A 27,147-nucleotide genomic window follows, 5' to 3' on the forward strand; every position below is an offset into this window, starting at 1 on the left:
GCCATTAGAACCCGGAATGCGAGATAACTCTTATCAAGTAAATTACTCATCTGGCAGAGAATGTCCAAAGCCACCGAAGTCAAATCACAAACTAGAGAAGAGGTTTTAATAGCGAGGGCACTTTGGAGGGAAATCACACAACAGTTCATATTTAAGATACACAGTAGATTCTTCATTTCACCTTGGAAGATTGGATGCTTTTTGAAGTTGTGCTTGTGACAGCTCTGATACCTAAAAAATACTGTTGAGAGGTTATCCAGGCTCCACTATACAGAAGGTCACGCTAAAAGTCACAAAGGCACGCTGGGTTACTTTCATCCTCTCTGAACCTGACACAGAATATTTAAGAGTCAAAAAGCATTAGTAAACTATGCTCTTGAAATCACTCTATTTTAAGTTAATTTTTTAAATAATGACTAACAAACTTGCCAGCTTCTTGTGCAACACAGCATGCCAAAGCTTGGCACTGAAGGGACGCATTACCAGGTGCCACGCTCCTATTATCCTCTCATGAACAAATACCTGCTCTGGAAGTCCAAAGAGACTCTTTGAAAAACCCCTAAACCCTCAACAGTTATTACTTTCTATACAAGTGAATCCCAGCTGAAGTCACACACTGAAGTACTACTGAGTTGGCACAGAAATGGATAAAAGCCAGGAAATTCTAAGTTTAAGCTGACTCGCCATCCTTAGCACACACTATTGTCCTTTATCCCTAAAATTTAATTAAAGCCCAGTCCTGACCAGTTGTAATAAGCAGTACAGAAAACTGATTATCGGAATTGCTTTCCTCCAACGCTCTATTGTGCTACACTTCCTCTCTGCAAAATACAAAAGACTCTATGTACATTTTTCTTTCTCTGTGAAAAGAGGGCTGGGGAGGGGGGGGGAAAAATCCAGTCTGAACTTTTATTTAGTTGCCAATTGTGCTGTGGAATGAAACTAAGCATTTTCTTTTAAAAGCTGATTCAAATTCAGTACTTAATCATGCCATAGCCGAGCAAGAGCAGCAACAAATTATGTTACAATTACATTAGAAATTCTTTTACAAGATTTTGTTTTCAGTCACTTCTAATCTTTCAATAGCTGCCATTTCCAGGGCTGATATTTCCCTAACAACTTTTTTTGCCTGAAACTAGCTGCCCTGATCAGAAACATTTGGAACGTAAGGAAAATATGTACGTGCACGTGTGTGCGGAGCATAGAGAGGGAGGAAAGCAGTCACATTCGATTATACAAAAAGTTCTAGAAACCATAAAATATTTCCTTTATTCTTCTAAATGGGCTTTTTTTTCCCCTTATTCTAGCAGATTATTTACTCCTGTGCTCCTAACCAATTTGTTTTCTGTGCTGCAGAGCACTGCAATATACTATTTCAAAGTTAATTGTTTTTAAAATTTAAAAGGCATATTCTATTAACTCCATTGCAAATAACAGACCCAGAACACAGGCCTCGAGCCCCTGCATTAGACACACCACTAACTACGTGGATGACTAAGCCACCCAGAAAGAGGTAAAGGAGCTGGCAGGCAACGGGACACACAAATTGAGAGCAGAGGGTTTAAAAGTCCTCTTTGTCTGCAGCGTTCTCCCTCTTAACCCTGAAGAAGTCAATGATTTGGAGATATCAAATAACATCTGTTTTCTAAACAACAAACTAATGCCTGCAAAATTTGAAACACCCACGTTTGAAACAATCCCGAGAAGACTTAGCTCTGGCTGCCTGCAAATCAAAAAACCATTAAAGGAACCTTAATTTGTGATTTCAAAAAGATGCCTATAATCCAGGCAACAGATTCCTGCCGCAAGATGAAATAACAAATATATGCAAATCTATCCACGGTATTCTAAGGATATCCAGAAGAATTAGAAAGTTTTCAGGTGAAAACATTACACTTGGATAGCTTCAAAGAGGAAAGGTACAACCCTTTGGAGGCCAGCAACAGGTCAGTGCCTGTTTCAGCAATGCCTCATCATTACTCTTGCAAAATGACTTATGGTTTGGCTGCCGCGGCTGCCTTCGCTCTCATCTACCTCTGCTTTTTGCCACAAACACAACAGAGCAACATGTCTGCTGGCTGAGATGAAAATGCAAAACCTTACCAGGTCCTCCTAGCTCTCTGGCCCAACATGCAGGAATAGGTTTTACTGGTATAGAGTCTCCTATGGACTGGGATTTCACAGTCAAGGACAGACAAACTGCCAGTTCATGGAATCATAGAGTTACAGAATGGTTTGGGTTGGAAGGGACCTTAAAGACCATCTAGTTCCAACCCTCTGCCACGGGCAGGGACACCTTCCACTAGACGAGGTTGCTCCAACCTGGCCTTGAACACTTCCAGGGATGGGGCATCCAGAGATCCCTGCACTTCTCCGTATCATTCCCAGTGATGTTTTTCCAGCAGTCACTCCAAAAGCAACTAATGGTCAACATTAACAACTTCTCCTCCTCTATAGGAGGGAGAAGAACCCAAATCACCTTTGGATGAGAAGGCGGGTGGATCTCTTAGTTGGCCACACAGGATGAATGAACTGCACTGTCTTTGGTAGCCACCAAGCAGCAACCCCACTGCTCAGGTGACTACCAGAATAAACTCTGCACACTTCAGCAGTAGTTTTAAGAGCCTATTTCTACTTGAACTCTGAAGTAACGTGAGCACCACACTGCAGGAGAGCAAAGGGTTGTGAGTCGTGACAAAACGAGCAGCTGCCACACAATTTGCCACAATCCCTTCAATGAGGCATTTTGCCAACATATTAAAACCTTGAAGACCATTGGGAAAACAACAAAGTAATTCCACAGTAACAGCCCCAGCATGTTGTGGGCTCCATTGATTTTAAAAATACATCGGATGTAGCGTAACAGGTTACAGAAAGAACGGAGTATTTTTTAGTTTTGGGAATTAAAAAGCGAAGAAGAAAACTGTTTTTGTAGTAATATGACAGGCGACATAAACCGTAAGAAATTTGACAGCTGCATATGCCAAACTCACACGTTTACCAGGAACAAGTTTCTAGGAGACCTCTAAGGCAGAAGTTCAGCGATGCAGCGTTGAAGACAGTTTTGAATGGTGATGGGGGATGGAAGACCACAGCTAACTAGCAGGCAGAAGGGCTCTGCAGTTGTTTTGCAAGCAGCACAGAATGGTGAAGTAAATAAACAAATAAGTGAAACTGAGCCAGCAGCAATTTGTGATGTGCACTGCCACTGGCTGTCATGCCGAGCTGGATCATCTGCTCTCCCAGCTCATGGATTCTACCTGAAATCATTCCACACGCACATCCAAAGAGAGCTTCCACTCAAATGGTAGATACTAAATCGAGCCCCTAATGAGGCTTTAAAGTTGACTTTTTGTCCTTCTGAAAAGCATACCTGCAGCACGGTTAGAGCTGACACAAAAGCCAACTGCAGCTCCTCAGCGTGGCACGCCTGCCCTCACCACCAAACCGCAGCAGAAGAGGATGGTTCCGCTCCCTTTTTGCCATGGCACTTGTCTGGCTCCATCCTGAGCTGGATGGAAAAGCAGCACTGCCAGAACATATTTTATTTTGGGAGAAAGTCTGATTTTCTGGCAGCTGAGCTAACTAAAGGGTTGGCCAAACACAAGCACTGATGCAAAAGCAGAGATGGGGCTGCCCTCTGTGGTAGCAGCCAGCCAGCTGTATTGTTCAAACCCATTTTTAGATGCTCTTGCCTGGAGTATCAGGGAACTGAACTCAATAACCTGAATCCCTTCTGTTTTATGCTTTTAGGCTCCACTGTGTGCACAGAGCACAGAGCTGACCCGGCACAGGCCTGAAATGATTGTGGTTGAACAATCCACAGCAATCATGACTTGTTCACTAAAGAATTTACAATTGCAATCAGAGCCTCTCTACATCCCCTGGGAAAAATGATCAAGAAGAAATGAAATAGGCTTTGTTACATCCATGAACAATAACGTAAAACAACATAAACTAGAAATAAAGACAAATGCTAGGCAAGCTAACAACAAATTGAGTTTTCATTTCTCACTGGGGTTATTTTTAGATGTGTTCATATTTAAATATGAAGGTAATTTCCCAGTGCAGCTGTTAACAGCTCTTCCTGAGCTTCTCTTGGAGTTTGGGTGTTGCATCTGCTGGCATGTGCAAGGCAAACTTCTGGTTTTAGTGCTTTAAAACTACAAAAGCAAATGTTTCGAGCATTACTTCCAAAAACCATACTTTCCATCTCAGGGGATCCTATGGCCATTTTGTTTGTAGAAGGTCTGAAGTTTTATGTATAAAGCTACACTGCTCCTCTAACAAGCACCTTGCGTGGGTTTTAATCTAGCCAAAGACATACTGAGATATGCATCAGGTGAAGAGCAACTATAAACAAGGTGCTAGTTCGGGCACTGCTGGTGATTTTAGCAAGGCATGACTTTAAAGAACTATTGCTAAGGTCAAGAACTACTCCAGTTTTAATGAGGCGACTTGTTCTGTTTCTCTCATTCAAATGAAGACTTGCCTTTTTTCATCAGTAAGTGGAGATTCAGTATTTGTAACACATGGTACTATATCTGAAAGCCTGCTTACCTGGAATCAGATAAATTAATGCTTTAATGAGGACCATGGACACGCCGTATTTGATGCTGATCATTGGTCCAACTAGCCCTGTCACACCACCAAGGAAGCTTTTGCTTCTGTAGCAATGTGCAAACCCGAGTTTTGCACCTACAAGTTTTTTTATAAAACCTGAAAATTGGAAGTTGATTTATAGTCTAGTTTTATAACCCATCCAGCCTGCCAAGCAAAGAAATGAAAAGCTAAATCACCTATGAGAGCGTATCACTGATCTCTCTGTTCCATGGCATCACTTACACTGTAATGACTGTACCACAGGCCTTTCGCCTTACCTGGCTGGGTTGGAAGACCCAGGCCTGCCTTTGACCTCCTTTCCAAAGGGAACAAAGATGAAGCCTCTGGCGCTGATGCACAAGCCTTCAGTGGAGAGTTGTGGGTTTTAGGGTGGAGAAGCAGGTGGGAGAGTGACTGTGAAGCAGCTTTGAAAATCTTTTTCCCTATTCAGGACTTTCATAAACAGCTCCTATAGCACAGACCACTCTTGGTGGAGACAAAAACATGCTCAACTATGTATGTGCATGTAGGAGTTTGTTTTTCCAAGGTGAGAAGAAAAACAAGAAGCTCAAAGAAAATACGAAACCTTGATGAAAGTGTTCTTCTAACACATAGCTGATATACCTCAAAATTCCCATCCTGCCTTCTGCAGTCTCCTACTTGTCTGAAGCACCCAGAGCAAGACAGACCCCGCTCTTCAGTAACAAAGCCACTGTTGTCACCTTCTCAAAAAAGACATCTGTCTTAGATGCTGCATATGGTGCAGGGCCACATCCACCCTGAGCTCAGCCAAAAATGCTTAGTTTCCCTGAGTCATAGAGCTGAAGGTCTCTCATGGGTTTCTACAGGTTGCTTCTCTCCAGGATCCCCAAAATTTCCTCCAAGGCCTTGGGATGGGCAGCAGCAACTCGTGCATGCTCACAAAAGGCCGAAGAACAAAATTTGAGGAAGGAGATTAAAGATGGATTAAGGAAGAAAAGAAAAAGTAGAATGCCGCTCCACATACTAAGCTTGAAATGACTTTCGGATCCCATTTCCCATGGAACTTCAGTCTCTTACCACTTCAAGGAACTTCAACCTCAGCAGCAGCAAGGCATACCTACTAAATAATGCATTCCCATCACCTGTTCAAAGTAATTCCCAGGTCTCAGGCCCTCTCCTCACTTCCCTGCTCACCAGCCAGCTCTGGGCAGACACCCGCCAGAGGGGAGCTCCTCTCCACCCATCAGGGTTCCAAATCATTCTCTCCAGGTGTTGCAACTGGGACACAGGTGAACAGGGATTGCTCTAGGAATACCCGGGAAAGCCTCCAACATGAACGTGCTTCTGAGGTTTGAAGGAAACACTATGCCTCCGCTGAGCATACCAGCGCTTTAGAAATGAGATGTCCTTTACATTCGAGATAAATTCTAGTCCAAATTTCAGTGGTAAAAAGTAAAATCAGCATTAATAATGCATAACGAGGAAAAGGAGATGTGGAAGAACACACATATGCCCTAAAACTACTTTTCTTATTTTCTGTTTAGCTTCAAGGAGCTTTCCACAGTGCGCTCAGCCAGCAGATGCTGAAGACAAGCCAGCTTCCACACTGACTCACACAGATGGTGCTGGTGGAGTTGATTCTCGTACAAGAGCGGCTTGTCTTCTCAACTGAGATAAAGTTCCTGCATATATATATCCTTTTTCTGAGTCAGGATCTCATCAAATGTAAGCACACTCCTCATGGCCAGGGACATTTCAGAACTCCTGGTAACTCATTTTTAACCGCCACATCAACTCGCAGCTTTCTGCCATCGCCACTGACTGCTGTTGTGCAAAGCCATTTCTGAAATGCCCTCTCCTGCTGAAGAGACAAAGGCAGCGTAATCACCCCTACTTACGACTAAACAAATCTGTTCAGACAATGTAAACTCAGGCCTTCCCGAGAATAAACACTTTTGAGTTATTCATATATTCCACGCTGGCACATAGCCTTTTGTAATTTCAAAACCAGGTATTACACAAGCAAATCAGCAAACGCACAGACTCCAGCTTACTGCTGGATGTTAAGATGTTAACACAGACTAAACACAAGCAACGCAAACAACCAGGGCGATGCACTTGGCCAAAATAGCAGGCTAATGCTTTGATCTGATTTGCATGCAAAGCAGGGGTGTACATTATTCAGGATAATAGATCCCCACATAAAATCTTCCATAGTCTTATATCCACGCAATTGCTTCAAGTTTAGAAGTAATACAAAATACACAGATTGGGTAACTAATACGTTATAGATCTGCACAGAACTTGGCCAGTGTAATTCGACAAGATTAGACCTATGTGAAGCTGCTCACTCAGCTTGGGACCAATAGGAGAAGGAAAGAAAATAGGAAACTCTTTAGAAGAAGGCCAGAGGAGAACGCCAATGAGGGAGAGAAGAAAGTTCAGCAGAAGCAGCTTCTCATGGCAGAAGATCAATGCACAAAGAGCTGGAATGTAAACGCTCCTGCGTGGGTTTGATGTGCAGAAGAACAGCTATTGGGCATTGCAGGAGGAGGAGAGGAGGTGGGTAGGAGGCAGGGTGTATGCAGAAAGCCTGGCAGAGAGAGCATTACAATGGCAAGAAGAGAGAGGTGGCAAAAACTCTGGGGCTAGCAGGGAGTAAAACAAAACAGAGAGAAAGGACCAGGAGAAGAACCATTTTTGTGGCCTGAAAGTACACTTATGAGAAAGAATGTGACTTTCAAGCTTTCGGTATATAGCTATGAAGAACTAAGGTTAATGAAAAGTGCATATGGAAATGCAACAAGAAATGTGAATTTTCACCAAAAGGATGTCTGTTTAGTATTTAACTAACCAACAGCAGAAGCAGCAGAGCTCAAATACCAACAAGCAAAACAGGAACAAGAAAGGAGTCATCCATTCCCAGCCCCTTCTTACCAAGCCACAGATCACCTCTGCCTTGAATATCTAATATACTAGACTTTAGGAAAAAGTTCTTCCCTGTGAGGGTGCTGAGGTGCTGGCACAGGGTGCCCAGAGAAGCTGTGGCTGCCCCATCCCTGGCAGTGTTCAAGGCCAGGCTGGACACAGGGGCTTGGAGCAACCTGCTCTAGTGGAAGGTGTCCCTGCCCGTGGCAGGGGGTTGGAACTGGATGAGCTTTGAGGTCCCTTCCAACCCAAACCATTCTATGATTTACGATGTCTCTATTCTTGAAGGCCAGCTTTGGGCAGCTGTCACATAAGCAGCAATTAAAGCTCCAAGAAATGGAATCCAAGGTGAAGACTGCACCAGAGTGGGGATTTTTTTCTGCCATTTACTTATATTTTTTTGAAGTATTTCTACTACTGGGTCTCTTTATACAGAAGCAGTGTAAAAACGCACTTACTGCTTTGCTCAGCTCGGTCTAGGCTGCATCCATAAAAACCTGAGTTTGCAAATGTAAGGATACCCTCAGGGAAGAACAGCATTGTCCTCTGCAGGATTCTTCCTTGCGCAAACTAGATGTTACTGGCAATCTCAGTCAAAGTTTTCCAGGTAGTTTCGGGAGGACACTATTCTTCCTTCTTCTAACACACTTTCAACACCATGTCAAGCATAGGGAAAGCCTATTCAGTTCTGACAGCATTGCTTATGTTACATTTGCAAGCAAAGGCTCCATATTCTTCATAGCTGTGAAGGAATTAGCTCTTGTTTCTCCTAAAGATTTTGTTGTGGTGACTTCATGGTTTGACAATCTAACAAATAGAGGAAATTGCCTTCTAAATACAAAATCAATCGGCCTTAAGTATTATGAGCAAACTTTCTTGGTATGGACTTTACCCACTCAGCTTTCTTTATCCATTTCTGTACGTCCTGTAAATCAAAAAAATAAACACCTTACTCATAGGCTTTGCAATTTCGAGTACCCTATTAAGTTACTTGATTTTGCTATCAAAAGCACATGATCTTCTAAGCAAAACTCTTAATTTGCCTTAGGAAAAATAGCAATGCGGTTGCATCAGGGGTGTTTCCGAGTTGACAGGGCTTTTCCCTGGGGCTGTTTAGGAGAGTTGGAAAGAAGAACAGGGAGAGAGCATAGAGAGAAGGGAGAGGAATGGCAGAAAACACAGGTGCAGTGGTCTAATCTCCTGGCCTGTGCAGACAGACAAAAGAATAATCACAATTACAGCTATTCTCTCTCAAACATTCCTCTGGCAGTGAAAAGAAATAAAAAAGCACTCTTGAGGCCACCTAATTTTAAACCAATATTTAGTTTTAGACTCTTCATACCTTTTTAGCTTTATTGTGGACTGTCTTGCATGACTACATTCTCATTTTTGTGGCATTTGATACAGAGCTGCTGCGTCAACTTTGCCAAGGTACTCTATGTACACACACAATGCTGAAAGCTGAATTTGACAGGCATTTATTTTTTGAAGGAATGTATCCAAAATTGGATTCTAATTTTGACATGGTTGAGATCATTTAAAGATTAAACTCTAATACAAACTGCAATAGGTATTTGTTGTACTTAGTCAATATCAGAAAACCTTATAGGACATGTATCATACAAAAGTTCATATATTACAGTGGTTTCTTTTCTTAGATGTCTCTACAAATCAACCAATGCCTAGCTTGGACTTAGAAGAGCCTGCTTTGAAAAATCAATATAACCTGATAAAAGCCTGGAGCTAAAAACCACTAACGTTCATTTCAGTGTATTTCATTGAATATCAAACTATTACTCTCAGTTTTATCTAAAAGAAATCTGTCGTTGGAAAGCTTGAAGCAGCAACGTTTCCATTTCGATGTTTGAAGACAGCTCTCTCCTCTGCAATGAGGATGAGTGATCTCAGATTCAATTTCACTTCCCAGTCAGTGTGTTTGGCTTCCTAACATTTCATAAATGTCCTGCCCAGAAATGTTTATGACTGGAACCTGATCTACAGCAGGACAAAGTAGATCCAAACACCCGTCAAATCACAGCAAGAGTCATTCAGGTCGACCTTTGGCTGAGGGAGTTCCCAGAACTGTGATTCTTATCATACCATCAGGGTGCTCAGAAAAAAACCAACAAGCATCACCATTATCACATTGACCTAACAGCACCTTACGAGCGTGTGTTACAAACTTACATTAAAATCCTTTGAAACACGTTATGTAGCGCAAGTGCTTTGAGTTTCCCATCTGCCACCTTTTAAACTCGCAGCCCAGTAAGGTTTAACAAGATTGCCAGGTCTTCCGAAAGGTGATTTCCCCATAGGTCTGACAAGAACCTTAATCTCCATATCCCGAGCATTAATTAATTCTATAAACAAACTACAGGTTAAAGACTATTTTAACTTTGAAATTCAATTAAAATATCTCATTATATTCCTAGGGTTTGATACATCTGTGTTAAATATTCATATTTTTATTCCCCACATACGAGTAACTCCATTGGCATTAACAGTGTTCTTCCATTCTCCTGGAATTCAAGAGGCCTTGAATTTCTATATGCTAAGAAGATGGTGGAGAAGGTGGTCATGCTCTCCATGTACGACAGTTATTTTGTGGAGAGTATTTTAAAGGCTACCCATATTTTTAAGAAGTATATTTACGGAGTTTACATCGAAGAGAGTAGTCAAAAATCTGCTTGCAACAGCACATTAAAGACCTTTCAGTACTCCAGAGCAGCTGTGACCTGGTAAAATCTAATTATTTCTAACATGCCCTTTGGAATTCTCCAGGAATATTTACTGTAATTTCTAACTAATGCCATAAGCACTGGGCTGGCCTTGGAATAAAACTGAAAGATAGCTTGAACGTGTACCTTATACATCTTTCATGAATATCCCACAGATACATGTTAAGGTTTAGCAACATGGCACAGCAACGTAACGCCAGGATCTGTTAACTAACACAACAAAGTCAGGCATGAGAAATACCAAAGAGAAATGCTACTGTAATATCACAAGAATCTCAGTTTAAGGAAAACAACTACAGGATACTCGCAGCATCTCAGAACACCTTTTGCATTACCATAGCCCACTGCTCTGTCCCAGATGACGAGATGCAGACACATAGTAACACCAGGAATACCTATGTGTATACAGTACGTGTACATACGTATCCATACGGGCACTAATATAATGTGTGATATATGCATCAAGGTGTATACACAATACAGTTGGATATAATGAGCTGCTCAGGGCACAGCTCACTCTGCCAGGACTATCAATACAGACAATTGTACCTTAACATATAGTCAATTTATTATTAGTTTTTACTCTCCTCAGGGAAAGATGAGAATTGAAGCGATAGAGAGAAAAATCCTCTTCCCTCATTGTCAAGGAAAATCAATCTCGACTTTTCTCTTTAATTAGCTGAATAAATACAGCAGATATATAACATTTCAAACATCTGAATGCGAAATATATCAAGCAGCATTAAAAAAATCTACTAAAATTCCTCAAGAAAAGACAATGTTTGACTATTTCTGGTTTCTCTGTATTTGTTTTTGCCAAGAGATAAACAATGGGAATTTAAGTATTCAAATTTTATACAGAAAGTGCAACTACCTGGCAGTTTCCATAGATCTTAAAGAAATCAAGCTCCCTTTAACGGAGCTTGGTCTTGCTGTCTTCTGACACCAGCAGAAAGAACAACCACAAAAAGCAGGAGAGCTGGGACAGTTTTCAGGTGCCCACATTCCCCCAGCCATCAGCTCCTTGTGCTGGCGAACATGCATGGCCAGAACGCTGCAGGAGATGGACGAGATCACCAATGCACCACTAATGAAAAGACCAGGACACGTGTGAAAGCAGCGCCTGCCTGCCTTGAAAGAAACCCCCATTTTGATGGAAAACATAAACCAACAACATTGGAGACATCAACTGCATCTACCAAATCCAATGCTACTTGTGCAAGTCAGTAAGCTATGAATATAGGGAATAAAGAAACATTTAATGACGAAACATCTAGGGAATATGTTTTCTAGCTTGCCTTACGATGACCATCAACTTTGGGGTCTGTTACAAGAGTAGAAAGTTTGTTTCTGACGAAAACCCCCTGAAGACTGCAGAGCAGCCGGGCACCATTCATCCTCAGCCTCAGTCTCGCCGGGCACGATAAGGTATCTGTGTTATCTCCAAGCGAGCATTGCCCTGGGTGGAGCACAAAAACCAGGCAGCTCTTATCCACTTGCTGATTTCAAATGGCATTAAGCACTAATACCTCGAGAAAACCCTTAAACCTCTCCCAGAGCTGCCGCTGTTGCCTGCGGTGCCTCAAGCGCGGCGCTATGGCCAGGCCACTGCTGTTGATGGACACCACTGGGGGAGCAACATTTATTTAGGAGAGTGAGGAAAGCGACACCTATTTATGATTAGTTTTACTTTTAAAGTGTTTCTGCGACTTGTAACCACCCCTTCTCCTGAGGCCAAAAACCAAGGGGACGGCGACAACCACCTGGGTTAACTTCCTACCATTGCCCACACAAAAACGGTTTAACTTGCAGCACTAATGGGATGAAGGAACACCTCCTCCCCCAGCACAGCCACCAGCGGCACCGCTGATGTTCTTCCAACCAAAAAAAAAGGGTGAAAAACCTAAAAAACACCCTAAAAACGCATATGTCGTGTGTACACCCCCCCCCTTCTCCACAGCGCCGAAGCGGGGCCGCCCCTCCCCCGCGCGGCCGCGCCATGGCGCCGCCTGCTGCTCCCCCTAGCGGCCGCGCCCGCCGCCACCCGCCCCGCCCCTCCCGCCGGCCACGCCCCCCCGGGGTGACGTATGGCCACGCCCCCCCTCCCTCCCTCCACGGCTTCGCCGCTGCCGCCGCGACTTGAGGGCGCGCGCCGAGCTCCGCGGCTGCCCCGCGCTCCGCGCAACCGCCCCGCGCCGCTTCGCGCTCCCCGCGCCGGGCCCCGGCCATGGGTGGGATTACGGCGGCGCCCGCCGCGCTGTAACCGGGATCGCTTCTTGCCGCTCCCCGCAGGTAAGTGCGGGATAAGCGCTTTCTCCGCGGGAGTTGCGCGGGTTGGGGTGTGAGGGAGTGCGGCGCTAGAGGAGGAGGAGGAGGATGAGGATGAGGATGCGGCGGGAAGTTTGGGCGCTTACCTGCCCTTCTCGCTCCCCCGCCCCCCAAGCCCCGGGGTGCGGGTATTGGCGCTGCGACGGGGAGCGCCCCGCTGGCTGCGCGGTAGAGCGCGGAACGCGGCGGACACCCCCGCGGGCACAGCGGCGGCTGCAGCCGGCCTTTGCCATCCCCATCACCCGCCGCATACTTGGGGCGCTCCCGAAACTGCCAGTGCGGTACCGGCGTCGCACCAGCCCTGGGAGAAAGAGCATAAAACCGGGTTCCGCGGGAGCGCAGGGACCCGCGCAGCAGCAGCGCCGCGCCGGCTCCCCGCGCCCCGCCTGGGCTGGGACCCCAGCCCTCGGTGGAGCTGGGCGAGGGGGTCGTGCTGCCCGTACCCCCCATTTCTGCCCTGGTTTGCGCCCTTTGTATGTACATCTTTAGGGAGGGCGGGCGCGTCTGTATCATGTCCCCCCCCTCCCCGCGGTGTCTCCGCGGGCGCTCAAAGTCTGCGGGCGAGGAGCTGGGGAACAAAATGGTTGCACGTACGCTGAGGAGGAATGCAACAGGCCCCAATTCCCTCCAAACCGCCCCCCTTGCTGGAGGAAGAAGAGCTGGCTGATAATCCCCCCGGCATCCGAAAGGCCCTCGCCTAGTTTTAATCAACTTTGGTGGTGTTTTCAGTTTATTAAGTGATTGTCTGCCCTCCTACAGGCACGGCAAATAGCATTCATAAATGGCTTGCAAATAAACATTTCATCCACTTGTTCCTTTGCACACCTCATCTTTACCTTCTTCTCGCCCCAAAACCCGTTTCACGGCTGCCAGATGTGCCAGAGCCTTTTGTTTCACCCATTTCCTCCAACACCATTAGGAGCTGCAACTTAGTTGGGGAGGCAAAGCCCGAGCATCCCTGCAGATCCCAGCCCGGCATCTGCCATAGTGTACGGCACTAGACACAGCCCTGATTTTGGGGTTGGTTTGGGGGTTTTGAGTACCTCTTTAGTTTCCAAGATCCACCTCCCTCCCTTGGTGGATTAAAGCTGAGCTCTTGCCCAGCCAGCTTGCCTTTCTGGCTCAGTCCTTCTCTTTGAGGTAGCCTAAATTCTCCTCTCTCTGACCGCAGAGGGGTTTGGGTGCAGCCCTGGCGCAGGCAGCCCAAGTTGTGAGGAGTGTTGCAAATGCCACGACGAGTGCATGTAATTAATTAATTCGTGGAGTGCTGTTAGCCATGGGTTACTAATTTGGGCTGAAGGCGAGTCGCTTCCCTTCTCCAAGGGATCAATTCTGGCCAGTTAAAGAGTCCAGCGGAGTATTTTGTACACCAGATTCCCACCGAAACGCAGGATTACTTCACTATTAAATCGTATTCCTGCAAAAGAGCATGTCAGCTGGATGCATTTTCTTACTGCCACTTAGAAAAAAGAATTCAGGGTTTGCATTTCCATGTAAATCCTCTGTGCAGGGAAAAAGTATGGAAAGAAGAGGCTGAAAATGTTCAGACTTAGAAAAAATTAAATCATTATCCTGACCCCAATTTCCTTGCCTAAAATATACTGCCCAAAAAGACAGAAGCATCAATTATGCTCACCATCTACTGCCTGGGGATATGGCGTCTTAATGAACATTTCTTTGAATTAGAGTGAAAAATGCATTTGTCAATTCAAGTGTGCAAAGACAAGAATGATTTGCTATAAAACAGAAAGATCAGTGTGTGTTTTCCTTGTCAATAGATGCCACACGTTAGGTCATAGTGAAGAGGTTTCAGTGCCCTTCCCTCTCCCCCTATCACCACCCCCAAAAACCACCCTCAAGTTTCCTTTAATTTATTCCAAACCCATCCAATACAGCCCTGTTTTAAGATCGGTTTTCAAACATTTCATAAACAAAAGGTATACCTGGGTCTAGAGAAAGCCAATTATCTTTAAATATACTGAGGTTATTCTAATCCTTCTATTCATGCTGCTATCAAGCTTCTCTATTTTTCCATCCACATTTAATCACTTCTAAAAGCTGTATTTTGTTGCTGCCTTCTGCGCTCCTATATACCAGAAACAGTGACAACCCTTGGCATAGATTTAAAATGCTAATTCTCTTCTCTTTTTCTTTTCTGTATATTCATACGTTTTATTGTAACTGGAGAAGGACCAGATAAATACCGTAGTTAATACAATCAACTGGGAAATAAGCGTCTGTAAACTCTCTAAAAAGAGTTATTTTTTTAAGCGATTTTAATTCCCTCCTTTGGAGGCTGCCTCTGGTTTTCTGAACAAGAGACTTTGTTGTAATTAAAGCAGAGAAAACTGGACAGCAGCAAAACCCATCTGACTTGTGGCTCTTTAAAGCAGTTTTTGTAGCATGTACCACCCCCCAGTGGGCAAAAAAACTCTGTAGTAAACTCAGAGCAAGCTGTAATCTCCAGAAACGAAGTGGCTGCATTTTACAAGAACAAAATAAAACAGCGTTTCTGGGTTGGTTGGGGGGGGGTTCGTTCTTTTTTATTCATTTTCCCTTTGTCACCAGTAGCTCAAAGTTGAAGGCGATTGTGTAAGGCGGTGGTGACTAATCAAAGCAATTGCTGGAGTTTGCAAACTTTGCACTGCAATTATTTGAAGTGGCCTCGGTTGGTAGATGGCCATCTTTGTCTCCTTCTAGCAGGAAGCATGGATGCTAATGGCTAGTTATTTCTCAAGTGTTTTCCTTAATCACTTCAAAGCACAGGAATGCACAGAAGAATTAATATGGGATTGCTTACATTTATTTTTAATAAGGCACCAAGTATCACTCAGGGCAGGCATCTGGAGAAGTGTTCAGTAAATATATCATCACAAACTCTTCCTTTTGTGAGCTGTAAGGATTCAAACAGTCTTGACTTCTTTAAAACCTATATTTTTGAGGAGCAAATTTAGTGCTAGGCAGATGCACAAATGACTGTTTTAAAAGGGAAGGAAAGCAAACTACTAAGACTTTATGAAGTGTTTAAGTAATATTTTCACATGCCTCATTATTTTGTGCCAGAAATTCCCTATCATGTATAATTCCACCAAAACTTGTCAAGGGGTGGGGGGGAATAGATTTTTACCTTGAAACAATGGCAGCATTTGTTCTCCATTCTTTCAAGCAGGGGCGAGTTACCTCAGCAGCAGCTCTCAAAAGAAAACCTAGAAGCCATAATTGGCTAAACTCAAAGAGCACTAAAACACAAACCAAAAAGCCATTGCAAAACACTCCCCCTCAAAGTGCTCTTTCAACGTGCAACCTCTGCAGAAGCAGAGTAGTCAAAACAAGAGAGTGAGTAGGAATCACGTAATAGTCTGGATCTTTTCAACCTCGCTTCTTCAAAACGAGGAGAGGTTTTTAGAAGTAAACTTCAGAAGGGAACAACTTGTAGTTCATTTCCATCCTCTGCAGCAAATACTGGTTTGGCTGATCTTAGGCGTGGAGTCAGGCTTTTAGTGAGAATCCCTTTCTAAGTCAGATTCACTTGCATTTGAGGGAAGATCACATAAAAATTTGCATTTTTTAAGGCACTTGAGTTAGGACTAGGAAGACAAAAGCAGTATTATGTTCAACTACTACACAAGGGGAGGGGAGCAAATTTTCCACAAGTAAAAGCTGCAAGAGAAGAGGGGGGAAAAAAAAAGCCCAAATTTCACCAAAACACAGAGATAAAACCTGACTGAAGAGCTCACTCTCACTTTAAGGATCTACTTTACATTCTTTACCCCTTGGAAAGACAGCTAGAGGACCTTCTGCTCGCCCAGCACCAGACAAAAGACTGGGGCACCTTCCTGAAATATGATGATCGTGGAAATTGCAGCTCCTAGACAGGGTGCTTAGAAAGCATTTTGCTGTCACTATCAACTAACCCTGAGTAATACCCTTAAAGAAAACAAAGTATGGGCATTGTTTTAAGGGTAGATTAGCACCGTGGAACTTCTTTTTGTTTGTTTTAAATAAAACAAACCAACTTGGTGAAGCTATTTAAGAGGCAGCACGACCTTTGTAAGCTAAAATGGATGTATATGCAGTAGATTTCACAAGTGCTTTTAAAAATGAGCACATTTTGTGCTTCAGATGGAGTTCAGAATCTAAACAAATAGAGAGATAATTCCGGAATGTAACTACACTGATGAAGCAGAATTGCTGGGCTTATCATGTACATATATTAACTTTAAATGATACTCTTGTCATTTATAATATGAAAATCCCGAGTTGTTTCCCTTCCCCCTGTTACTTTGATGGTTAGAAAGAAGCCCCTGAACTACCGGAGTTCCTGCTGGAGAACACAGAGGTAGATTAGAAATTCAAATAAGCATTGTGTGACCTCGAGTCAGGAGGTCTTGATTTTATTCACATTTTATCACAGCTTGGAAAGAAAAGAGCTCTTTGGCACCATTTTTGAGGAAAAAACCCCCACCTTTTCAAATATACCAAAACTATTTCTCTTTTCTTTCTTCTTGCTGCCTACAGGGACAGGGAGTGCAGCTGGACTCATACCTTAGAGTAAATATTCTTTGATACATTTTTCTTGTGTAGTGCAAATTACTTTTACCATTTTAAAATAAGATGTCCCCCTGCTTAGCAGTACTCCAGCGATAAGTACACATGCGAGGCTGAGGCATTACCACTATCTCTAGTAATGCACTCGCTTTACAGTGTCCCAGAAAAAGTAATTTAAGCACGCAGTTCAGTGAAGTTCATGAAAACATTCAGCTCGGAATAAAGATAAGTAGAAAAGCTGCTGTTGGGTTGTTCCGACGTTACTTTTGTTACCAAAGAAAAGTCATTTTTTGCATTTTAAAAATGAATTTTAGCACATACTTTGTAAAAATCTGCTCTCTTCAAAAGTAATGGCTTCTTTCAAACCCATGCGGCCATGAAGCCTCCCAGTTTGATGTTGCAGAAACCTGGACACAGTGTCTGTACCAGTGGGGGTCACTTTTCTTTTCATCCTGCCGGATCAGCTATAATGACTTGATGTCAGGGAATATTTAGAGACAGCTCAAGAAGGGGAAAGTTGGAGCATGGCAGCAGGATTCCCTTCTTCTCTGTAGACAGATCACTGGAGCCTTTGATATGCAAAAACATTGTTTTCAGCTATGGCTCGAGATATAAAAGGGAAGTGCGAGATATCAAACAATCAAGACCTGAAGAAAACTAGTCTAAGTTCAGAGAAGGGAGTGGGGGGTAGAGTCTTAATCCACATTTTTGAAACAGTGTCTCTTCTCCAAAGAGACCTGCTTTTATTTTTCTCACTCTTGTTTTCATGTAATTTTGAGAGAAGGGCTAAAAAAATTCCAAGAATTTAATGAGCTTTAGTGCTTTCATTTTAATCCTACACATTACTGCTATTATAATAGCAGCAATAAATGAAGGGATGACTATCAAATGGAGCAAAGAGGAAACAGTTTATATGCTAGGAAAGTAAAACAAATGAACTTAACTTTCTCCTGTATGTATATCTAATATATGCATATTAGAGCTTCTCTTTTGCTTAATACTAACTGGTTTGTTACAGCTCTAAGGGAAATGTGGGGGGTTTCCTTAAGTAATTACAAGTTATTGTAACCTTCAAAGACCTGTTTAAGAAATGTATATTGCTACTTCACAGTATACTGCCAGAAAATACCCTCTGTCACAACTTTCCATTAGTTCCTATGAGATTCGTTTTTTTTCCCCACAGCTATTGAGCAACTCTTTATTTCAAAGTTTCAGGAATAGAGCCTGGACTTCTGTCCCCAAACACATCAGTAATACAGCCCAGGCAAACTGGACACTGGAAGACTATGGAGCCTTTTTTGTTCCATTTTATAATGATTGCATAATTTACCCACATTACATAAGTTACCAAAAAAACGTGCATTCTCTTATGTTCTAAAATGTGGCCACTCAGATTGAGTTTTGGCCTTAAATAAAGCATATGATAAAATTTTTATTTATGCCACAGCGGGGGGCTGTCTTGTTTTGAGTTACTATTTTCATTATACTGCTGAAAACAAGGTGCAGAAACAAAGCTCAGATGAGCATGAAAGCAGCATCAGGAGAGAAAAGGCTTTACCATTCCCTCACTACAGAGTCTCACCCTCTCTAAAATGGGGACTTGGGGGCTTTTTGGTTGGTTGTTGGGCATTTTTTTAAGGTCAATATTCTCCTAAGAAAAAAAGTAGCATAATTTGTATCTATGTCAATAATTTTGTATCAGTGCTTATTTCTTGTTGCTATAGGAGTGTTACAGATTATTTCTTGATGGATCTGCTTCAAATGGCAAGATGAGTTCTAAAACAGAGATTGTTTCTGTTTAGGCCTGATATTTTCTGAAGGACCAGAAGCTACTCTAGTTAAGCTGGTAGGAAGGCAGCTAAGCAAGCATTACTCAGCATGCTGTTTCTTCCTAGCCTTTCAGTCCCGAGGCTTGTGCTTAGTTCTCTGGACAACATGCAGTCATGAAAGGGAGAAGTAAGTAAACGTAAAGGATTTCTTTAATTTCAGATTTCACCACTTCTATTTCAGACATATCGCCTACATGCTTCCAGGGGACAGAAACTTGATAGCTCACTGGGTACTTGCTGTAATAATGATAGGAAGTAGCCCAGGTTAAAAATACCATTCAAAAAATAACCAGATAGAGTTCTTCAAGAAATATGAAGAGACAAGATTGAAAACAGTGGTTTTTCCTGAAATGAGGAAAATCAGATGATAAAATGCTAATCTGAACATCAGTTCCACTGTGAAGCGTGACAAATACAACAGGCTTAAAAGTTCAGACTGCAGATCCAGCCTATTTAATGGACAAAACCCACATATGTATCTCTGTTGTCAAAGAGTTGACACAGATGCCTGGCTGGTCCCCAGATCAGATTCAGCATGTTGCAGATGTCAAATATTAATACAGGATTTAAGCAAAACATTTCCCCTTCCATCCAGTAACTACTGAATGGTAATTAGGTCCCTTTACATTTAAAACCAAGGAGAGGATCATCATCTATCTCAGTTTACCAAGAACACAAAGCAAGCAAACATTTTGGCTTCCTCCAAGGAGTTAGGACCTGTATTTGTAATCAGGTGGAAAACATCACTTACAAATACTTTGTTACTGCCTGTCAATTCAGGATGACTTTATTTTGTGCTGAAAGAAAGGAAGATGCAGTTCCAGAAAAACCGCAGTAACATGAGACTAAACAGCACAAATGTTTTCCTAAAGAGCTCTGTATTTTGCTGAAATACAAATATTTTGGGAAAACAAGATGTATGCAAGTCATGGATGCAATAAGCACAGCATGACTTACATAGGGGGTGCAACACAACTCGTATTAGTGTCCACCAGTTGTTATTAATTCCCCTTTTTTTGTTTCTACTTTTGCAGGAAATTAAGAGTTCAAGGAAAGCTTTAAAAGGGGAGTTTTCTTTGAAGGACATCATATTTTTGTGGGTTTTTTTAATGAAGAAAACCATCTGAATTGCCTGACATTTCTACAGTACAGTCACTTGCGTTCTCGCAGCGCAGGAGGAATTCTTTCCTGCATTACAAATTGGGAAGAAGTGTTAAAAAGTGAGTCGGAAAATGGTTCTCTGAGAGGCGTGGATGTATCAGGATGTAGCTACTGTACAACGTTTATACTTGGATAATTCCGGACTGGAAAAAGCAGCCCCGTTCCTGACCTCCTGAAGAGGCCACCATCCTTCAAGCCTCAGCATAATGAATAGTTTCCATCATGCAGCGCTGAAGTTACCACCTCCGACTACTACGCTGCACAGAAGAGTTTGTAAGAGTTACAAAGAAAGTAATTCCTGCTAAAGGCATTAAACCAAACAAAAGAGGCTCTTCATTCACGGACTTTACATGAGGACAGAAATAGAGGGAAGCTGAAGCTTTTCTACGCCCCAGCCTGGTGTGCTTATGTACCATGATAAATCTTGGTTGGAATGCTCATTGAGTGTCGTGCCAGGAGCCAGAAAACACACACCACTGAGGAGGGCCATCTGAGTAAACACCATTGAGGAGAAACACAGCTCCATGGAGTAAACCGTAAGAGTGACTCGTGAGAAAGACATTCCTTTACTGGATATCCTCAAGCACAAAATTTACTCTTACCTTTAAATACGGTAGGATCAATATTAATTTATTTTCCTTTGTGTGCCTCAGAGAATAAAGTTCAATTAATATATGAACCCACAAGAGAAAAGGTCATGACACCGCTTAATGCATAGGTCATCTTGCAGAAGTTCTCACAACCCTAATTACAATGGTAATTGAATTATGTTGTCTTAAAAGCTATAAAAATGCTAATGACCTGAGCTCAATGTACAAACACACTACTGATGCAAAGTACAATTTCGGTCTCAAGAGTTAATTTATATTATCCTACCATGCACGGTTTGAACTAATAAGATGGGAAAATGTGGTTAAACCTTCCAAATAGTCTCTTGTTAGTGTACTGCTTAGTAAGAAGACTTTTGAGAATGACTAATATTTAACCATGAAATTAAGCATGCAGTGAAGTATTCTGTCCAGTCAACTAGAAAGCCATACCTCTACCAGCTACGTCAGGTTGTTAGCTACCTACCACTTGTAACATTCAACTTTCTAAACGTTCCAGCTCAAAAACCAACTGAAGTAGGCTGCAGTATCCATGAGATGCTCAATGTGACATCGAGCACTTGGAAAACCTTGGAAAAAAAGTCTTTAAGTGGCCCTTACTCTTTTGCACGTTATGCTTTGCCATTAGAACTTTTCTGGACCTCCCAAACAGCTACCACTAAACTTGTGAGTTTGGTAAGAGGTTGATAGTTCACTGTAAAGGGTTCCTGGGCTAGTTAGCTGGCTAAGGAATTACTGCTTATCTTTCAGATGTAGAATGATTTACTTGAACTCTGGTATGACTTCAGCTCTGTACTTACCTGGTACTTGTGAACAAAGATTGTCTCTGCACATGAAATGTGAAGGAATTCTTAGAAAGAGCCTTTATGCTTAAGCAAAACAATTCACAGATCAGACATACCTGATTATGTTCTTTTCAATTGCTATGCAGAATCACCTATTAACTTAATTGAATTAGTACAAGTAGTAGTACAATTATTGATGTAAGGAAAGTCAAATGTGTCTAAGAGCTTGAATTCTGGTTTAATATGTGTATTTCAGATGTCTTCTGTAATGTTGAAGTTGAATTTTCACTGCAGTTTCTTCGCTGATGATCTGGATAATTTTGTTTGTTTGGTTTTTTTAGATTGTTGAAGATCAGAACTGTATACAAATCTCATCATTCCTGACCATGATTAGTGTAACCTGGAGCATCTTCCTAGTTTGGACTAAAATTGGGCTGTTACTTGACATGGCACCTTGTTCTGTTAGTGCCAAACCATGCCCTTCAGTATGTCGCTGTGATATGGGTTTCATATATTGTAATGATCGCGATTTGACATCTATTCCTACAGGAATCCCAGAGGATGCTACTACCCTCTTCCTTCAGAACAATCAAATAAATAATGCTGGGATTCCTTCAGAACTGAAGAACTTGCTTAGGGTGGAAAGAATATATTTATACCACAACAGCCTAGATGAATTCCCCACTAACCTCCCTAAGTACGTTAAGGAACTGCATTTGCAGGAGAACAATATAAGGACCATTACTTATGATTCACTTTCACAAATTCCTTATCTGGAAGAACTGCATTTGGATGATAATTCCGTTTCCGCTGTTAGCATCGAGGATGGAGCTTTCCGGGACAACATCTATCTCAGACTTCTTTTTCTCTCCCGAAATCACCTTAGCACCATTCCCTGGGGTTTGCCTAAAACCATAGAAGAGCTACGCTTGGATGATAATCGTATTTCCACGATTTCAGAGCCGTCCCTTCAAGACCTTACAAATCTAAAACGCCTTGTTTTAGACGGAAATCTTCTAAATAATCATGGATTAGGAGACAAAGTCTTCATGAATCTAGTCAACCTTACAGAACTGTCGCTGGTCCGCAATTCGCTCACAGCCGCACCGGTGAATTTGCCAGGAACAAACCTAAGAAAGCTTTACCTTCAAGAAAACCACATCAACCGTGTGCCACCCAATGCTTTCTCTTACTTAAGGCAGTTGTATCGACTAGATATGTCCAACAACAATCTTAGCAACTTACCTCAGGGTGTCTTCGATGATCTGGACAACATAACTCAACTTTTCCTTCGCAACAACCCTTGGAACTGCGGGTGCAAAATGAAATGGGTGCGCGACTGGTTACAGTCATTGCCTTTAAAAGTTAATGTGCGTGGACTGATGTGTCAGGCACCAGAGAAAGTCCGTGGAATGGCTATCAAAGACCTCAGCGTGGAACTATTTGATTGTAAGGACGATGGCATGATGAGCACCATCCAAATCACTACCGCGGTACCAAACACCTTATACCCGGCCCAGGGCCACTGGCCGGTTTCTGTGACCAAACAACCAGACATCAAGACTCCCAACCTAAACAAAAACTACAGAACCACAGCAAGTCCAGTGCGCAAAATCATTACAATATTTGTGAAATCCGTAAGCACGGAGACTATTCACATCTCCTGGAAGGTTGCACTACCAATGACTGCTTTAAGACTGAGCTGGCTCAAGATGGGTCACAGCCCTGCCTTTGGATCTATAACTGAAACAATCGTTACAGGCGACAGAAATGACTATTTGCTCACAGCTCTCGAACCGGAGTCGCCGTACCGCGTGTGCATGGTTCCCATGGAAACCAGCAACATCTATCTCTCCGATGAAACGCCTGAATGCATCGAGACCGAGACGGCCCCTCTGAAGATGTACAACCCCACCACGACCCTCAACCGGGAGCAGGAGAAAGAACCTTACAAAAACTCCAGCTTGCCCTTGGCTGCCATCATCGGTGGGGCGGTGGCGCTGGTGGCCATCGCACTGCTGGCCCTGGTCTGCTGGTACGTCCACAGAAATGGGTCCCTGTTCTCCCGGAACTGCGCCTACAGCAAGGGACGCCGGAGAAAGGATGACTACGCTGAAGCGGGAACCAAGAAAGACAACTCCATCCTAGAAATCAGGGAGACTTCTTTCCAGATGATACCAATAACCAATGACCAAGTGTCCAAGGAGGAGTTTGTAATACACACCATTTTCCCACCTAACGGCATGAATCTGTACAAGAACAGCCACAGTGAAAGCAGTAGTAACAGGAGCTACAGAGACAGTGGTATTCCAGATTCAGATCATTCACACTCATGATACTGAAGGACATGAAAGACTGGTTTGGGTTTGGTTGGTTTTTTTTTGGTTTTGTTTTTTAAAGAAAACGAGAAAAGACTGACTTAACAGTTGCTGTTCTACTGCAAAACACTGGATTAAAAGACTGACAAAGCAATGTACTGTACATTTGCCATATAATTTATATTTAAGAACTTTTTATTAAAAGTTTCAAATTTCAGGCTACTGCTGCGATTAATGTAGTGGGGATACCTGACCACAATTCTATATTTTAGTATTTTTTAGTAATTTGTACTGTATTTTCCTTGCTAATATTGAAGTTACAGACCATTTAACTTTTGTGTTCTACTGAGTAAGATGACTTGTTGACTGTGAAAGTGAATTTTCTTGCCGTGTTGAGCAGTCAGAACATTCATCTGAGATCCTTGTAAGTGTAAGCACAGGCCATTTTTCACTTTGGTATCAATAAAACAATGTTGAACCTGGCAAATCAGAAACATCAAGAAGTGGTTGCAAAAACTCACAGAACTTTCAGTGTTGGGTCTATTAAATCTGTAAACCACTACAATATTCAATAAACAAAAATGCGTGTAGTAATGGGCAATATCAGCTGTCTGGATATATCCATTCAACAATGGTGACATCCAATTTAAAAGAAAATAAGCAAATCGATGACATCCATGAGACTGAAGGTTTTGACATGTGTCAAAAAAAAAGAATTGATCCCTGGAAGAAAGCCTAATCAGATTCCTAACAAGGAATTCAAAAATATGTGCTAGGCTCTACAAGCCAAGGGGGTAGACAGGGCTTAGGGATAGGTTTCTGGTTATCAAAGCCAGTGGGCTGCTTATTACAGAGGTAACAGTGATGGATGGTCACAGGCATTTGGGAGGCAAGGGCAGGAGGACAGAGACAACACTTGGAAACTGCTTTGAACAGAGAAAGGGCTGAAAGTGCAGTTTGTAAGGAAAGAGGGGGACAAAAAGGACAGGCAATATAACAAGGTCTCAAAAACTTTAGTCACGAAGGTAAGCAGACAATTGGGGAATACAGCGATTTTTAACAAACAGTATACAGGTATGTGTTCAGTACACTGCCATTACAGTCAGGAATACTGCCCATTACTGTCACAGTTTTCCAGAAATTCCTGGATAAATCTGTAAGGGTAGCATGTTTCTTTCTGCCTTCCTACTGAACTATGAGCTATTTCATGTTTAAACCCCGAGCCACTCTCTGTTGCCGTAATCATTTGTTTCTTCGACTAAAAACCAAAGTGCTTTGTACGCCCTTTGGCCAGTCTTGTGTGTGCCTTGATCCAACGCTACATGTATCAAGCTTTTAAAAACTTTAAAAAAGGACAAAAAAATAAAATACCCACTTTTTCATATGTAACTTCACTATGAAAAATACTGGTCTTATTGATGAATAAAGTTGGAAAATCAGGTTGAAATAATGCTGCACCTCTGCAGTGCACCGGTAGGAAACCTGCTCAGAAGCTACTACTCTTCAGGTCATGGGCTTCACCTTCTGCTTTGTTCAGCTTTACGGTATTCCACTTGCAGGGTTTCTTTACTATTGATCACTTGGGAAGCCAGTTTTCACAACTTTCAAGTGTGTGAACAATGACAGGGAGGGAAGGCATGGAGTTACAATCCTCTGAGGTATGAGTTTTTCACAATGGAAACAGCAAATAGAAAAATATTTGGACAATATCTCGAATGAGAAGGAATGTTTACCAAATGCTATTCAATTTTGAGAATATTAGCAGTGCTTGGCCTGTTTGTTCCCTTAAAAGTGGTAAAGGATGGAAGATGACAAGAAAAAGCAGTGACAGAGTGATGGTTTCAGCAGCCTGCAAATGATTCTCCTGCTGGGGACCCATCCTACTGCACAGACCCAACACTTCCAGTAACACACAGCTCTTTTCATCCTCATTTTCCAGATGTGCCCAGGGAAGTTCCTGTCCAAACTCCCTGTGCCGTGGTACTGGTTCCTCAACCTCACCTTCAAGAACACCTCCTGTGGTTCCTGAGCAATGAAGGAGCAGCACCGTGCTTCCCTACTGACCTTACACAAATCATGTCTTCTCCTTCACATGGAGCACTGAGTGGATCCACGATGCCAAAAGTAACAGGCATGTTATGCTGAACAGCAATGAGCTCAGCCCAGTGTAATGCACTAAATGGACTAATTTGCTGTTTTCCCATCAGGTGTAAATCCCAGGGAAGGGGCAGAAATCCAAGATTAAGCACATGGAGCCTCGTTATGTTCCTGTGCAAAAGGCTTCCCAAGTAGTAAGTGGGAAAAGGAAACCAACATGGGCTGGAGAAGAGAGACCTGTTTTTCATCTAAGCTAACATACAGGGACCCCTCATAGCAGAGATAAATTTAACAGCTGGGTCACTGGCAATAGAGTACTAGTTCTTTGCCATCAGCTCTCAAAATTAAATGGGTTTTGCTGCATTTTCAAGCAATTTACATGAAAACCTCTCTCCTAGTTGACTCCAAATTTGTGTTGTGAAAAGGGTAAGGTAATGCTCAGTAAGTACTCTCTGCCATGCCTCTGCTGAGGCACCTCTGCCAGAGGTGGCCTGGTAATGGTACTTAGCATCTACCACACATCTTGGTGATGCCATGCAAAGGCCATATGGGCTACAAGAAAATTGCCATTTGAGGAGGAGATAATTACACGTGAATCTTAAGCACGAGGACTTTTCATGTGAAATTTATGTACTGTGAGGCAGTAGTATACAAATCCAGAAGAGCTTCAACAAGTTGGCCCAGCTGTTCCTGCTTTACCTCCACCAGAGAGTGAAAACCTGGACAAGTGATTCTGTCCTCTGCAAAGAACCAGGCCAGGTCTGCAGGGAGAGCTGGTGTCCTCCTACCACAAGTGCTGTCAGTGGGAAAGATGGCCCATCCATGCATACAAGATCTTCCTCACCTTCTACAGCAACCTTTATGCAACATGCACAATATTAAGATTAATTTGGCAAGTGGGAGATTGATTTCAAACTAAACTGTAATATTTTTCCCTGGATATTTATACAAATTCCTATTCTGCCCCCTGTCATGCCCATCTCTTCAAGACTTTTCTACTTATCATAGTGCTGCAGTTCCAGCGCGCAACGCTCTAGCACCATGCGTAAATCCTTTCTATTAGACAGTCATAGATGTAGGCAAATCAGATTACTACTTTGAGCAGTTTACTCCACACATTTATCAAAATAACATTAATCCACATTAAATTTATCTCAAATAATTTTCTAATTCCCTGTTACTTCAAGGCACTGTTCAGTATTTAATTGTGGAGCAAGGAGCGA

General features: G+C 42.7%; 2 protein-coding genes across 3 annotated transcripts in view; one reads left to right on the plus strand and one right to left on the minus strand.

Moving 5' to 3' along the window:
- MACROD2 (mono-ADP ribosylhydrolase 2) overlaps positions 1-27,147 on the minus strand; it is an 886,338-nt gene that overhangs the window by 758,955 nt on the left and 100,236 nt on the right. The gene's annotated exons all lie outside the window — the stretch shown is intronic.
- On the plus strand, positions 12,348-25,221 carry FLRT3 (fibronectin leucine rich transmembrane protein 3). Its single transcript, XM_030489747.1, has 3 exons — positions 12,348-12,542; positions 19,990-20,729; positions 21,851-25,221. The coding sequence occupies exon 3, from the start codon at positions 21,896-21,898 to the stop codon at positions 23,843-23,845; it is 1,950 nt and encodes a 649-aa protein (XP_030345607.1). The 5' UTR covers positions 12,348-12,542; positions 19,990-20,729; positions 21,851-21,895; the 3' UTR covers positions 23,846-25,221.

This window comes from Strigops habroptila, chromosome 6, assembly GCF_004027225.2.
Source record: "Strigops habroptila isolate Jane chromosome 6, bStrHab1.2.pri, whole genome shotgun sequence".
NCBI lineage: Eukaryota > Metazoa > Chordata > Aves > Psittaciformes > Psittacidae > Strigops > Strigops habroptila.

Coding starts and splice junctions, on each gene's coding strand:
- FLRT3 (XM_030489747.1), top strand. CDS start 21,896: ATGATTAGTGTAACCTGGAGCATCTTCCTAGTTTGGACTAAAATTGGG.